Below are 16542 nucleotides of genomic sequence, written 5' to 3'. Positions count from 1 at the left end.
TTCTGTGCCACTAAACCCTAAAGGAAAATCTCACCTTGGATTAGAGTAGATTGATGCTCTCATTTCCACAGTAGCACTTCTGTAAGCAATGAACTGCCATCACAATCTCCAAATATGTCAAGCTGTGTTGCTTAGTGTTCATGTTGTTTCAGAAATGACTGTGCCAAGGGACATTTATGCATGGTATTAAATACTATTATACATCTCTCTCTCTCTCTCTCTCTCTCTCTCTCTCTCTCTCTCTCTCTCTCTCCCCCTCCCTCCCTCCCTCCAAAAAAAAAAAAAAAAAAAAAGAAAAAGAAAAAAAAAAAACCCTTAACCTATCTCTAAGTGGAAATATTCCCTCGGAGAGGAGGGGGAAATGTCCTGTGGAGCAGGAGGAGAGCTGGGTACCTGAGCTCTCAGCCAGGGGTTTCTAAATTTCTAGGCTGTGAAATATGAATAAACTTACTGTGTGCTGGCAGTATTTCATTAACAAACAGCTGTAGTGCCTGCAGCAGTGAATATGCTGTATGTGAATTAAAGGTTGCTTTTTCCATCCCTTTCCCTTCATTTTTATCTTCAGGCAGTGATTCTTTTTTTATTTTTTTTAATACTAAACTGTGTAACTTTTGAGCTAGAACTGGAGTTTTTGTCAAAGGCCTCATTGGAACCAAGTGTAGGAACAAACAAAATATTCAAATTGCACCTGTAGTTTTACTTGGCTCAGCAGTGATTTAAAAATCTTCCCCCCAACACACACGAACACACATGTGCATGCACACACACACTCTTCCCTTTGCAACCATTGCGCATTGCTCTTTTCACATCCCCTGAATGTGGATTGGCCCAGCGTTCCTGCAGTGGGCATTTGGTGGATGTGAAGATCCTACCTGAGGATCAAGCTTTAATATCTTAAGACTTAAATAGTTAAGATCTTGTTAGGTAGGTCCTGTTTAATAATGCTATGGTTCTTTATTGAGTTTAACCGTCTATAATTCTGTTTGAATTTTGTCTAAATCATGTAAGATGTTGTATCATATATTCATATAATATCTAGTCCTTCTGAGTGATGACCCTCTGTTCTGGGTCTCATTTATTATAACAGCAATGTCTTACAGAACTGTTTGATTTCCACTGTGGACATTTGATTTTTCTCTCCTCTCTGAAACCTCACGTACTTTTATTGGAATTGATTAACCAGTCTCATCAAAAGAGGCGACTTGCCTTATCCGAATGTCAAAACATAGATACTGTATTGGAGGGACAGCAGTGAGCAAGGTGACTGGCTGCCAAAAGCCGGATGAGAGGACTGGCTGCTGCACCTGAAGTTTATTGGATTAGGTCTCTCTTTTTTTTTTTTCTCCAATTGTCATGTATTTATACAAATTAAGATTAATAATGGAAGTCCTGAAAAATAAAAAATTATCTGAAAGCTATCCTTGAATTTTTTTCATTCATGTATTCACCAGCAGTTTTCTGTGGTTTGTATGCTTGGGGTCAAATGCACTCCCTCCTGCTTAGGGCTTGTTTGGCTGTGCCGCGCTGGCTGTACCCGGCGTGTGATGGTACTGGAGCTGCCTTTCAGCAGTGTTTGTACTGAGCATATTTTCAGTGTATCTAGACTGGTCTCCTTTTTAAATGAATATTTTCACACTGCTGGGGAGACAGATGCAAAATAAATTTAGCTGCTGTTATGTGTCTGTGATAGGGATGAGATTTGTTCAGCTCATACGGACTTGTTGGTAAGCTCTAGAGGGATGTCTTATTTGTAGTTCCCACCTTTATTTCCCTGTGTTATGGAGGAATGAGGACATGTGCACTACTGAACTGGCAGAAAAAGTACAGGTGATGTTGGTGCTTTGCCCTGTCCTTTCAGCTGCAATTCCTTTTGCCATAAGCCTCTGTCAGCAGGAAGAGCCTTTGTGGCTGTATCAGCTTCTTTAGCACTTTAAAAGGTAAAGTGCTATTTAAATGCTAAGTATTTTTATAAGAAAGGGGTTTCTTAACACTAGTTTGTGTAAGCTAGTCGCAACCTGGGGCAGCCTGGTAAATAAAATGCTTAGCTATTGAAGACTAGTTGTAAATCTTCAGCCATCCCTGTACTAGTGGTATGGGACAGACTTGATGAGCACCATGACGTTGTCTGTGTGGATTTTCATGTTTTGGTGTGCTCATCAGCGTCCCTGGCAGCTGCCAGTTGTATCAGGCTGTTAGGTCTATGCAGTTGCATGTGGTTTTCCGAGTTTTTGCTCGCTTCCCCTGTGGTCTGTGTTTGTGTTCCCAACCTGTCATTAATACAGCAGGAACCAAAGAGAGCTGCAGATAAACTGAACCCTCGGAAGAAGAAAAAAACCTGTGTCTGCAGAAGCCTGATTCTCAGGCTCTTGTCTTCCTGCTGCAGCACCAGCCCGTGCTTGCCCATATTGTCCAAGACCTGCTTCCAGCCCCTTTTCTGTCCATTTCTTGCATCTGGACAAACTTCCCTGCTGCTGTTGCTCACGTGAGCCATGTCCCCTGTGGAATAACTTCCCCTGAGTGGTGCTGACAAGTAGTGCCAGACCTCCCTGCATCCCAGTGACAGGTTTTTGTGTTTCTGAATGACGTGGGCGGCAAGTTGTGTTTCATGGCCTGGATTGTTCCCCAGATGTTAGACAGCTCTCTGAGCATAACAGCGATGTGCCTGCAATAAATTTGATATCTTTGAGACTTGTCTGTTGCTTTGTGTGTGTGCAGTTACTCCATTCATTGTGTTAAGTCCAGAGCATCCACAATCAGGTCAATCCACAAACGTCTCTTTCCTTTGGATGCCACCAGTTAACAAGGAAATGTTGAAGTGCTCCCAGACTGCCTGATACTGCTGGCAGCTGTTGAGTGTACATTTCTGGCTGTGTTTCCAAACTTGTTAGGCTCAGGTACATGCCTGGCATGGGAAACGCATTAGCAAACTCCTTTGGCATAAAGGACCTACCAGACCTACCTTTTGCCTGGACTTTCTTTTTTTCCTTGTCCTCCCTAAATCCCATTAATCTCTTTTATTCTCTTCAACTCATTCTGTTTTATTTCTTCTTTTTTTTCCCCTTTGGAAGCCTTTACTGACTAAATGTTATTGCCAAGTTATTTTCTTTCTCCAGTCTCCCTCTTCATTCGCTTCCTCATTGTATTTCTGATTGGCTCATGTGTTTTGGTTGGCTTTTGTTAACATCAGATTTTATTTTAATGGAAATGAATTTTGAATATGAATGAAGTACACAGGAAGGAAATGCTACAAAAATGAAGCCAAGAGGAGAAGAATGGTTAACTTCAAAATATAAAAGAAGAAAGTTTTCATGAGATGAACCTAAAATAATTCTTACAGCTGTCACTGTGGTACAGAGAGAGCATGGTCAATTTAAATTCTGGTGCTGATAAGGGTCCACACGGTCGGTAACGCTCCCGTTGCTCCCGTGCTCTCCTGCCTGTGCTGCTCCGGTTGCTCTGCTCTCCGGCAGTGCTGTGGAAGCTGGTGGTGGTTTTGCCCGGTGATCGTGGGGAAAACGAAGCCATTCAGTTTAGCTCCTTATGCCTGATTTGGCCAATGTGCTGGAACCAGGCATGTTTGTAGAGTAATTATGAAGGCTATCTGGATTTCTTGTTTGTTTGGTCCTAATCTTTCTCTCAAGGGAGGGGACTGCAGGTGAAAAGCCATGCCCTCACAGGTGCCTGCACTCCTGAAGCACTCTCTGCCTTAGCTGAGGATCTCTGCTTGGAGCTTTATGAACACAAGCTTCTTCCTAGGATTGTCTTGCCAAAGATATCTTCAGGGTGCCCTCCCTTCCTTTCCTAAGGATATTTGCCAATTGGCTCCGGCTTGCACCAACATCCAGGTGTCCGATTTCAGCATCACAGCTCTGCCCCATTAATGGGGCAGGAGTTCATGATGCAGGATGACACCTTGGGATCTGTTTTCTTTATTGGTTCCTTTACTGGCACCTTTCTTTAGCGCTATTAGATAACACAGTGCAATCAAAGAACCTGAAAGGGTTGTATTGCGCTATCATTCCTTTTTTCCCCTCATTCTCTCTTCAATTATATTTGTCAGACTTTTACTGACATCTCACTTGTGGTTAGTTGTGCACTCTTCAGATTTTATCCAAGAAGTGTATTGTCTTCCTCATTTGGAAGTCTTCTGGATTTTATGTCTCTTTTGGAGCTTCATTCTTGATTGAAATAAGGCAAGAAATAGATCTGCACAGGATATGTCAATATTCTATTAGCATTGCTGGGCTCCAGCGGCCCGGTTTATCTACCCAAGGATCCCACTTCCGTTTGGGACTATTGTTAGTTGTGGGGTTGATGGCATGTGCACATGCTGAGCTATTTACCCCCAAAAGAGCTGAAAGTGAAAGGAAAAGAAAAAAACCTACGGGAAAGAAAAAAAGAGACTACCAGGCATGGTGTAATCTGCTTCTTGGTGAAACATGTTAATCTTGGGCTTTGTGATGGTAATGTGCAGACATCTTTGGAAAAAGTAAAACACCTGTTAGATGAGTGCCTGTGTTTTGCAGAGGCCAGTACAAACCTTTGTTGCTTCAAGAAAGTTGTCTGGTACCTTTTCATGGCCATCCAGTACAGTGCAAGTAACACTAAGCACTGCTGCTAATGTACACTGTGTTCACAGAATGCCTTGAGAAGGCCTGGCATTTTAGCACAAATAGTAAGAAAAGATGGCTGGTCAGTACTGCTAGATGAACAGAAGTCAGTACTTTGGGATATAGCACAGTAACGATGGTAGAGGTGCTGCTATTATTAAAGTTGTAAAACAGAGAATTCTATTTGTATGAAAATGAAAAGTTTCAGCAGTAGCGAGTTCTTGGTCTGGCAGAATGCTCCTCAAAAATTAAAATTTCCAGACAGGTTAAGAAAGATCCAGCTGTTTTTAAGTTAAAGAAAATAAATAAAATATGTTTAAGAAAAAAATATACTTCTTTCTCTATGGGAAGGGAATAAATATAGGGAGTACTTGGTCCTCATTGCCCTGATTCACCTGAGAGAGTACAGCCAAGTTTTAAGTGACTCCTGGGTGAATTGAGATGCCCAGTGGTGGAATTAGATTAAATAAACCTTACGAACAAAACTCCTTGTGCAAAAGTTTATGCAAAAACATGTTGTGCTCCCTCCTCTGGTTGTGCTGCCTGCAGGTCCTTGCTAGGCTTGCTGTACTTTTCAGAGCTTGGGGGCAGAGGATGGCTCCTGCTGCTGGGGAGCCCTGGCCAGTGCATGCTGCTGTCATCCTCCCTGATGCCAGTGCCCCAGTGGGACAGGAGAGGAGGCGAATAGCAGGAGTAGAAATTGGGAGCTTCTCTGTCCGTGTTTTCATCTTCTTTCCCTTCTTCAGTCTAAGAAAATTAAATGGAAAAGTGAGCATTGGTAAAAGATGACTTTTGGGAGCTCAGAGGTTAAGATGCGAGAATCTTAAAGTGGAAGCTGTGTTACACGGCACTGCGTGAGGACCACGGAGATGTACATTTCTAGTACTGGCAAATGATTTTGTGTATGAGATACGTGGGGTATGTTTGTCTAGCTTCTGTCTTTTCAGCTAAAATCATAGAAAACCATTGAAATTTGCTGTCAGAGATGATTTGAGGGTCCAACTAGTATACAAGGATTAAGTTGCAAGAGTAAGCTTCCACGCTGCATTGTTCACATCGTGCGAACACCAGGCCCCGTTAGTATGAATGTTAGCAAATGAAATACTGCAGCGTTTCCAGCTACAGTCCAGTCTGGGCTGGCGCTTCATCCTTTACACTTTATGTTCGCTATGTTGATGTCCGGGCTCAAAACTGAGGCTCAAAACTTGGGGTCCACAGAGCAAACTGAGGAATTAAAGCTTCTGTTCAGAATCTCCCCATCTGTAGCAGGTGCATGGAGAGCCCTATCAAAGATGGGAGATGATGGAAAGCTTCCTAAAATTCTTCTAAATGTATTCAGTCTCTTCTCAAATGCAGGAACAGAAGCAAAATTTCATGAGTGTATCGTGAATATGCGGTTTCCTCCCCCCAGGGATGATGCATCGGAGTGGTTCTGCTTGTTGTAAGAAGCAGAACTTACATTCTTATGTGTCATTCTAATTTATCTTTCCTAAATATAAAGTTTTCTTCATGTTGTAAGCAAGCACAGAACTTCTAAAAATTATATTATTAATGTCCATCTTGTAGATATTTTGCTGTTTTCATTGAGGTAGCTACCCTTACTCTGTCTGTGTTTTCGTAAAAGCCTTTTTTTTCTGCCTCCCCTCTGTTGTTACCATTTTGTGTTTTGTCTCATTCCCTGGTGAGAGAGCTTTAATCTGCATTTCCACTATCTGATTTAGTCATTGTGTTTCTTTAGCTGTTCACACATTCCTTCTATTGTATTCCTCTTGGGTTTTTTTATACGTATAATATATACAGTATTTTATCTTCTTCCTAGGTTTCCATTAACTCTCTGGAGCAGTAAGTCTAAGGGAAGAGTGCTAATAGCTGAGAGATTATCCTTGGCATACTTAATTGGAGTCAGACCATTTGAACTTGTAACACTTGAAAAATGAAAGTTAATACATTTGTTTTGTTATTCCCATGGAAACAAGATATTTATAATGAGCTTCTAAAAACAAGCTACAAACATACACAAAGAGGCTGATTCTTTATAACAATTGCTTAAGAGAAGGGTTTTTTTTTTTTTCTTTTTAGTTTAGCTTCATGACCTCTAGAAGGCCGATGTCAGGAAATGGCTTTATCTTGGACATGAACAGAGCGTTAAGAAAAATGGCAGGAATAAGCAGAGAGTGCATGTGCCTTGTATAGCATTCAGTGTTCATATTTTACCTGCTTGGTCTGTTGGTTGCTCTGCGTTGAGCCTGTGAGCGCACAGGCGGAGCGGAAGGCCAGCCCGTGCTGTGCTACGGGGCAGCCACAAGGAGGGTGGCTGCTGGAGGTGCTCCGAGAGCTGCTGCCAGGCTCCGGCAGGGTGGCAGCATCACTGCGTGGTGAGTCAGGTACTCTGCTACCTGGCATACAGTCCACAAGTGCCCAAGGATGTTGGGAGTCGAGTGCTCTGTTTCTGTTGCTTTCCAGTGCAATAGTCTTGCCACAAGACTTGGCGTTCATTGTAGTTGTAAATTTTTTTGTGAATTATGCTACTTTTCAGATGGCTTTGGTAATATTGTAGTACAGGAAGAAGTTTTTGGAGTGTAGAAAAAGTTAATGTATTTCAAAATGAAAGCTGTTTCATTTGGGGTATTTATATTCGAAGTACCTCTCCAAAAATTCCTTTCATCCCTAGTCATGTTTCCGGTGTCACTCCAATGACTTGTGTTTGCTGGTGTAGAATAGCATTGTGGCAGCATGATGCATATTTCTGTTTTTCTGTTGGTTCCAACAGCAGTACTACATTTCCCTTGTGCATACATATCCAATTTGTGGTTATACCTTAAGTTGGAGGGGAAAAAATGCCTTTCCCTTTTCCCGCATCAGTGTGGCAGGGAACAGATCAAATTTGAGAGGTGGGAATGGCCATGTCTCTGACCAGAAGGAGATGCTCTTTGTCTCTCTTGCCATACTTAATGTGTATTTTTCTTTCAATACAGAAAAAAAGAGATGTTTTGATCTTTTACTGGATAAATGCAGGAGTAAGGATTCTGCATATGTTGAAAAAGAAAAAAAAGAAAAAAGAGAAGCAAAAAAAGAAGCTAAGTCTGAATGTAAAGCCTTTGGAAAGCAGTCAGCATGAACTGCCACAGGTTTTGCTAGTTCTCTGTAGCCATTCCCATTCCCACTGGGATCCTGATTGATGCTGCAAGCTTAGCAGTAGCAAACCTGATTGTAGGCTTCTAAGTAGCCTGTTTGCTACACAAAATTGCATTTGAAAGGTCTGTGTGTCAGACTTGGCTGTGCATCTCTAATGACCAGGGACCTTAGTGGGGCCTTATGCTAAAGCTCTGCAGTGATTTCCAATGCAGGCTTTTTTTTTTTCTTTTTAATGACAGGCAAAACAAAATGCAGTTCTGACCTCTTGAGTTAGGTAAATGTCTTCAAGCATGTTTCATCAGACGAGGGATGTTAATCCTATTAATGAGAGTCCTGGACAAATTCCAAGTAGTTAACTGCAGTATGTTCCATGTGTCTCTTTGATTAATGAATTATTGGATTATATTCTTCATTTCTGCTGTCACTATAGTCTTTTACTAGCTAGTTCCATGAGATATTCCAGCACATGCTTCACCTAAAGCAGGCAAGTTGTTGCAAGCAGCAAAGTTTGTTCAAAAAAGTAGTTTATTTCTGGCTAAAACTGGGAGTGTGAAGGGTATAGGAATTTGCTACATGTTGGGCTGTCTTGGAGTAAAAGATAATGCAGATGAACCATATATAAAGTGTTACATTACTGCTGAGTTTTCTTATGAATAACCAATTTCACTATGGAATAAAAATCTGGGATTTGCTACCTAATTGTTGCTATCTAAAAGAGAAATCTCACTTGCCTGTTTTGCTCATGGAGGCAGTGTAGGGTGATTTAACTCCTGAAGGTGTGTGAGATAGGAGCTGAAGAGAGGTGGATGAGTTGCTGTTTGTGACCTTTGGTTAGTAAAGTCAAATGAGATTTCCGTGCATAGTTTTTCCAGCCTGATCTCTCTGTTGCCAGTGCACACTTTCTCTGTCCTTGCAGTCTATCGTTTATTCCTGTATAAACAGCTGTCACTGCTGAAAGAACTGGTCTGGGCTTTTTTGCTAATTTGCTTGAGACACATTCTAAATTGGCATAAAAAGAAATGCTTAGGCTGCAAATAAAACTGGTGTAGTAGCATGTTTCCCAGCAACATGGACCCTCAAATATTTCTTTGACTTTGAGAGTTTCCTAATGTTGTAAGCAATTGAAAACATCTTTTGCTATTAAAGAGGGTACTGTTTAAGGCTACAGCACTGTAAGTATCAGAACACCTTTTTGAAATGTTTCTATCTGATCTGCTAAATTGTAGTTTAAAACATATGACAAATCTTTTGTTCTGGGCATCAGGGAATGTGTAATTTAACCAGCAAAAAAAGGTGTGTTTTGTGTTTGATATAATTCATAGCAACCAAAACAAACTATATATATGTATATATAGTGTGTGTATGTGTGTGTGTATATATATTTATGGTGCACAATCTCACTAATGCTGTGGCCTCATACCTCAATTTTAAAATGAGGAGCACTAAAAATAGTTTAGTATTGGGTAAAAGAAAGGAACAGTGTGTGCTCTGCTCCATTCTCTCCTGTCTAAAGTGAATATTTTTAAATGCTAGAAAACAGACTTGCATGGATCTCCTTTTCGCTAACCACATCTTTGCAATAAATATTGAGATTTATTTGTAAGCGCTTTATCAGTTGAGCCTGCTGGCCTGACAGGTGTAAAACCTCTGCAGAAGTGACTATAAATAGAGGTTGTTTGTAAAGTGTTGATTCCCACTCTGCTTCCCAGACTTCCCACTGCTCACTGCTATAGCAAAAGCTTCTCTCCTGAAAGTAAACATAACCTATCCATCAGTGTGGGAACAGGGGCTTCCTATTAGTTTTGAAATGACCAGGAAGTCTTCAGGTCTGAATTTTGGGGGCTTTTATGATATTATCAGATTGCTAAATTGTGTTTTCCAAAAACCTGTGAATGTTTTACGAAGGCAATGGTCTAAGGAGGAAAATGGCTATTGAATTTAAATTTATCATTTAAAATTTACCAGTGTTCAGCAGAGGAGGAGGAATTTCAAATTTTAGTGACTTTTTTTAGTGATTTGCTTTATCCAACAGGATTGTTCCTTAATTTACTTATGAACATGTGAATAAGGTGACCTACAAATTTTATGTTATAACTAGTTATTCAAAGAGGAATAAAAAATGTTCAGTAACTAAACTCACCTAAGTTGCTGCAGTTCCTGTGTTTTATGCCTGCAGGCTTCACAAGTAATCAGTGCAGTGAGCCTGCTGGGCTGTGATGAGCTGCAGGCCTTCTCACAGCAGGCCGGTTCCCTCTTCTTCCCCTGTCCTTAGTGAAGATGGAGAAATAAAGTTTCTAAAGTGCTGCCCTAGTGATGTGCATAAGGAATGAGATGTCCCTGGGAGCTGCTTTATTCGGCACCCCACATAGGCTGAATGGCTCTTCCTTTTCTGTTACAGGTTTCCGTTGTAAACTGAAAGCGCTCTGCTACTCTTGGAGCGCTTGTTGTGCCCTCTTGTCATTTCTTTCAATTTCTGTGTGTTTCGTCAGGGGAAAGTCTTCCAGAACTATCACTTTTGAGCAGTTTAAGGAAGCTCTTCAGGAACTCTCCAAGAAGCGGTTTAAAGACAAGAGCGATGAGGAAGCAGTTCAAGAAATACATAAACTAATTGAAGGAAAAGTCCCGATTATATCTGGAGTAACGGTATGTTACTGTTTTCATGGTTGGAATGTTTTAACTGTCATCCTCTTTCTGTCCCCGTGTTGCTGTGCTCACCTGTTTCCTTTCGCAAGCCACAAGTCAAAGCACTGTGTTCTGGGGGGTCTGGAGGAAACACCTGTAATGAACTAGAAGTGGAAGCAAAGCTTATGCAGCCCCTGGAGTACTGCACTGCTCTGCAGTCCTGGGTGGCGCCGTTATTGCTTCTGCTAGGAACCCACCAAGGTCATCAGAGCCATCAAAGGAGAGCTTTCACGTGCAGTCAAAACACCGAAAGTTCATGAAGAGAGGTGTATGCAAATCAAAAAGACTAGGGGAAGGGAATTTAAATTTAAAAGCTCTAAGACTTTGGTGTAAAGTACCCAAAGACTGAAGTAAAGACAACTTAAAATTCATCTAATACCCTATATGGCCCCCAGAACACCAGGAAAAAATACCATTTTTCTGTGGTCTGGTCTTTGGTTTTGGTTTGTTCCACATCTGATGGAACTGTAATGTTGTTAATTTTTGTTTTTATTATTGACCAATGTCATTAAACTTTATATATGGAAAAGAAATTTTATAAAGCATAGTGTAGATAAGTTTGGTTTATTTTATTCCTTGATTGTCTTTCTAAAAGCTCGGTTTGGGCAGTCTTTTATGCTGTAATTCAGGAGATGCTGGAGTGTGTACCATGAAGTTGAACAGTCCTGTCAATTTAGTTCATCTGCTTAAAATTTGCTGTCTCCCTGAATTTAAGCTTAGAGCTGTGAATGAAAATTTACCTGTAAGTAATCTTTCCAGAATTTGGTTCTGCATAAATGAACAGTGGAAATGTCAACTGGAGAGTTCTCCTCTGAGTTGTACAATTTGTCAGATTTTTAGAAGATTTGACTCTGTGCTCCCATTTGGAACAAGTGGTAGTTTTGATACAGAGCTTTTGTTTGTTTGTTTGTTTTGTCCTTTACTTTTTTTTAGTGAGTTTGAATAACTAGTTCATCCATCCAGGGATTCTCCCTTAAACTTGTGCATATTCATTTTGGCCTGACTCCAGACTCCTTTTCCTTTTTGGTATTTCAGCAGTCAGGTGCTGAAATGATTGATCACTGGCTGCTAAGAGAGGCACAGCCTCTTTCTAGATGGATGACAAGGTGCTGAGAGGGCTTTGCGGATGCAGACTAGTGTTATGTAAGTGCAAAGTGTCTATACAAGTGCACCAGCAGCAGGGGGAGAGGAAGGGAGGAGGAATATGCGCCAGCAGTCTGAGTCTTGCCTGTAGTCTGCAGTGAATCTTCAAGCTCTGTTGCATGAGCAGTCCTGAGGAGGAGTGGAAATGAAATGAAGTTTCAAAAAATGGAGGGAGCTCTTAAATGTGAAGATATGATGCAAGTCACAATATTCTCTCCTGCCCACTGGCAAGAAAAGGGGAAGGAGGCAGGGCTTAAATGCATTCATGCAGGCAGATTGCAGGCTGAAGTACAGGGGGAAAACCCAAATATATGTTGGGTTTATCATGCTAATTTAGTTCCTGGATGGTAAAAATTACCTCAGCACTCAGATATTACAATCATTAAAGTAAAAAACAGAAATAAAAAGTAAAAAACCCAGCAACCCAGTAATGCAGATATGAAATCTGTATAGATACTCACAGATATGTGTTACAAAAAGTATTCTAATGATTTGTTTGCTTTGGGAAGCCTATGAACTGAAAATTTTAGTTTGGACAGTCACTGCTTTCTACATGATTAGGCAGAGTCATATGGAGCTCTTCTTAAGCTGTTCTAGGATAATTCAGTCATTCCATGCAGCATGTGCCCTGCTCTGTATAGCTCTCCTGTAGGCCACGCAGGTGTGGGTGTGGGTCAGGTTTCACCCAGAGAGTTTTACTGTGACTACTGACACACTTGTATGTCTGGATGGGAGTGGAGAGCATGATGAAGTGAGACTTGTGGATAAGTAGACTAGCAATATTTGGAAGTTTTCATGTCTTACCTTCTTGTATGTGGTCTTGGCTGGACTCTGTTGGGAGGGGATATGTCTGTGCTGAATGACTGCTTGTGGAAACCACTGCTTCAACAGGATAGTCTGAAAGTCTTTACTTTGACATCAGACAGTGAAGACTGTAGAGTATGTTGTGATAAAAGATTTTATCTTTCTCTGTTTTTTTTTTCTTCTTCTTCAGAATTTTGTGGAATTACAAAAAACACTGCTTGTGTTTGAAGTGATTGAGAAGGCTGAGCAGCCAGACATTGAAACTGAGTGAAATTTTGGGCTCATTTCTTATCTGCAATGGAAGATGTATGGTTGTCTTGGGCACACAGGAAGAAAAACAACATGCAAGGAATGGGGGTTAATTAAGCCATAGCTTTATGAGCTCTTGCAGGAATGATCTGGGTATAGAATATACAGTGCAAGTCATGTTTCTTTGGCAGTCATTTCTTCATATTTAAGGACTGCAGTCAGACATCTAAACCTGGTCCCAGCCTTTTAGTTGCCCTCACTCCAACACAAAGGAGCAGCAGGACCGAGGTTCTCTCTTTCCCTGTACCAAATGCTGAGTGTTGTAACTGTGTCCCGTGCACCTCCTGGGGAAAGATACTCACTTTGAACGTTTGCTGCTTCTTAAAATGAAACCATTTGAATGTCAGTGCATATGCAACAGGATTCTTGACACCGAACTGTAGAATAATTTAGGTTGGAAGGGACTTGAGATCATCTCATTCAAGCTCCTGCTTCAAAGACTGGTGCCAACACCCTTGGCACATCAGAGGCCTTGACCCAGACAGAACTCCAGAGGAAGGACCCCACTCTGTCCAGGCTTGGGCTGTGGAGAACGCCTGCTGCCTCTGGAGCTGGGGGCAACAGAGGCCTTTTCTGTGGGAGATGTTCTCTGGTCAAGGCACTGAGGTGCCAGGTGAAGGTGGAAGAGGTTAGCAGGCTGCACACCTATCATGGAAGGTGAAGAGGAGACTGACATGATATTTGTGGAAAGCTCAAGCCACACAAGGCAAGGAAGGAGCAACAGCTGGAGACCATAGCAAAAGGATACTGTCAAGATGGAAAAGGCTGGAAGCTTTAACTTCTGACAGCCAGAAGGAGTTGGAGATCTGCTCCACCTGCAGATTTGCAACTTCAGAATCCTTGGGTACCGATGAGGACAAACAAGAACTGTCAGGGGATTCACTGGAGCCAGCTGAGCCTGAACCTAGTGCCCACAAAAAGGGGAAAAGGCATGTGATAGTTACTGGAGACTCCCTCCTGCAGAGGATAGAGACACCTATCTTCTGACCTGACGTGATGTCTTGGAAGGTTTGTTGCTTGCAAGTTGTCAGGATCTGGGATGTTGTAGACACACTGCCAAGGTTTGTCCCATCCTCTAACATGAACCCCTTGCTGCTCTTCCTTGTGGGTATCAGTAGTACCAACAACCGCTCCAGAGGTAACCTGGAGTGACTACAGATCTCTGGGGTGAGGGTGAAGGGCATGGAGGCCTAGGCCATGTCTCCTCAGTCCTTCCAGTGAGGAGGAAAGGCTTGAGTAGAAATGGACTCATGCAGCAGGTCAACACCTGTCTGTGTGGCTTGTGTTGCAGGCAGGGCTTTGGCTTCTATGACAGTGGGACCCCCCTTGAGGAGCTACTGAGCAGGGATGAGATACGTCTAACAAAGTGCTGCAAAAGTGTCTTTGCAAACTAGGGTTGCTAACCTAGTGAGGAGGGCTTTAAACTAGGGATGGAAGGTGGAGGATTACCATAACCAGAAGAGAACAAAGGGCATAAGGGGCAGAGCAGATGTGTCTGGGTAATAGCTTGAGAGCAGAGGATCTCACTCTTCCTCTGTAAATGCAGAACAGCTTTGGACCCATCTCAAATGCTTATACATAAATGCACATAACATGGGGAGCAAGCAGGAGGAATTAGAAGACTGTGCACGTTGTAGAACTATGACCTCATTCAGATTACAGAGACTTGGTGGGATAGCTCTCCTGACTGTAGTGCTACAGTGGACAGATACAGGGTCTCCAGGAAAGACAGAGTGCGAAGGCAACGTAGAGGAGTTGCACTCTGTGCAAAGGCATAGCTTGAATGCATGGAGTTTTGACTTGGGGCAGGCGATGAACCAGTAGAGAGCTTGTAGGTAAGGAGCAGAGGACAGACCAGCACAGGTCATGCTGTAGCAGGTACGTAATACAGACTTGGTACCCAGCAGCTGGGCAAAGCCTCACGTTCCCAGGCCTTGGTACTCATGGGTGACTTAACCATCCCAAAATCTGCTGGACAGGTAAAGTGGCTGAGAATAGACAATTCAGAAGACAATTTCTTGATGAAGATGATGGTTGAATCAACTAGACAAGATGCTCTGTTGGACATGCTATTCATAAAAAAAAGGAAGAACTGGTTAAAGATGTAAAGGTTGAGGACAACCAGGAGACTGTGGAGTTCAAGATTCTGAGAGGAGTGAGCAAGGCAAACAGCAGAACTGCAACCCTGGAGTTGAGAAGAGCAGTTTGGCTTGTTCGGGGTCCCCTGCTTGGCAGGATCCCCTGGGAAACTGTCCTGGAGGGCAAAGGAGCCCAGGAGAGCTGGTTGATCTTCCAAGACAGCCTGCTCAGAGCACAGGAACAGTCCTTTGCAATGTGCAGAAAGTCAAGCAAGCATGGCAGCAGGCCAGCCTGGGTGAACATGGGGCTTCTGACTGAGCTCCAGTGCAGAAAGAAAGTAGCCAGAAGGTGGGAGCAGGGAGAGGCTGCATGGGAGGAATATTGCCTGCACGTGATGGAGCAGAGTTAGGCAAGCCAATATTCAGCTGGAGCTGAGACTAGCAAGTCTTGAGATGGAGAAGAACAAGGAAGGTTTCTGTAAGTACCTTGGCAGCAAAAGGAAGGCTATGGAGAGTGTGGTCCCCTTGGTCAGTGGGGCAGGGGACCTAGTGAAAAGGGACATGGAAAAGGCTGACATACTCCATGCCTTTTTTTGCCTCTTTTTTTTTTTCTCAGCAGGGCTCACCCTCGGGACTCCCAGGTCTCCGAGCCTGCTAGCAGAGTCTGTCCCACGAGTAAAGCAGTACCGAGAGCAGGGGAAGAGAGTTAGGGATTAGTTAAGCCATTTAGACATACACAAGCCCACAGGACCAGAGAGGATGTATCCAAGTGTGCTGAAGGAGCTGGCCAGTAGCATCTTCCAAAGGTCATGGCAACTGGAGGAGAAATGACTGATGACTGGAAGAAGGCAAACATCACCTTCATCTTCAAGAAGGGCAAAGAGGGAGGATCCGGGCCAGTCAGCATAACCTCAGTCACTGGGAAGGCTGTGAAGTGAAACATCTTGGAAGCCATTTCTGAACACACGAAGGACAAGAAGGTGGTTTGGAGCAGCCAGCATGGATTTACCAAGGGCAAGTCCTGCCTGAGCGACTTCACTACTTTCTCTGAGGAAGTGACTGGCCCTGTGGGCAAGGGGTAGGCAATGGATGTAGCTGGTATACCTTGCCTTTAGCAAGACCTTGGAGCCAGTCTCCCGTAGTCTCCTTATTGGCAGATTGGTGAGATTTGCCCAAGTAGACCCTAAGACAGGTGGAAAACGAGCTGGACTGCTGTGCTTGGAGTTGCGATCAGTGGTGCAAAGTCCAGCTGGCAGCCAGTAAGTAGGGATGTCTCTTGGCGGTCAATACTGGGGCCAGTACAATTGAACGTCTTCCTCGATGACTTGGAAGATGGGATGGAGTACTCTCTCAGCAAGTTTGCAGACAACAGCAACCTGAGGGGGAATGGTCTGGAGGACAGTGGCTGCTATTCAGAGGTACAGGCTGGAGAAAGGGGCTGACAGGAACCTCATGAAGTTCAGCCAGAGAAACTGCAGAGTCTTGGATCTGGGGTGGGATAACCGTACAGGCTGGTGTCTGACTGTCTAGGAAGCAGCTCTGAGCAAAAGGACCTGCGGATTGCGGAGGACGAGAAGTTGAATGTGTTAGCAGTGTGCCCTTGCAGCAAGGAAGGCCAATGCAGCAGGTCTCTGGACGTGATCCTTCCCTTCTGTTTGGCTGTTGTGAGACCTCATCTGAGTACCGTGTCTAGTCTGGGGCTCCCCAGTGCGAGAAAGGTATTGACGTAGTGGAGCAAGGTGCAGGGCTGCCAGGATGCTCGGGAGGCTGGAGCACGGGAC

At 43.2% G+C, this 16542-nt stretch overlaps 1 protein-coding gene across 1 annotated transcript in view; it reads left to right on the top strand.

Annotated features, from left to right (window-relative positions):
- The window catches only part of TPPP (tubulin polymerization promoting protein), a 67798-nt gene that overhangs the window by 37772 nt on the left and 13484 nt on the right, over positions 1 to 16542 (top strand). The window contains exon 3 of the mRNA XM_064506812.1: positions 10235 to 10388. Within this exon, the coding sequence (XP_064362882.1) occupies positions 10235 to 10388 (154 nt within the window). The remainder of the gene's footprint in view (positions 1 to 10234; positions 10389 to 16542) is intronic.

Source organism: Dromaius novaehollandiae, chromosome 2 (assembly GCF_036370855.1).
Source record: "Dromaius novaehollandiae isolate bDroNov1 chromosome 2, bDroNov1.hap1, whole genome shotgun sequence".
Lineage (NCBI taxonomy): Eukaryota > Metazoa > Chordata > Aves > Casuariiformes > Dromaiidae > Dromaius > Dromaius novaehollandiae.
The sequence above is the reverse complement of the archived record's forward strand: the minus strand, read 5'-3'. Positions and strand labels throughout refer to the sequence as shown.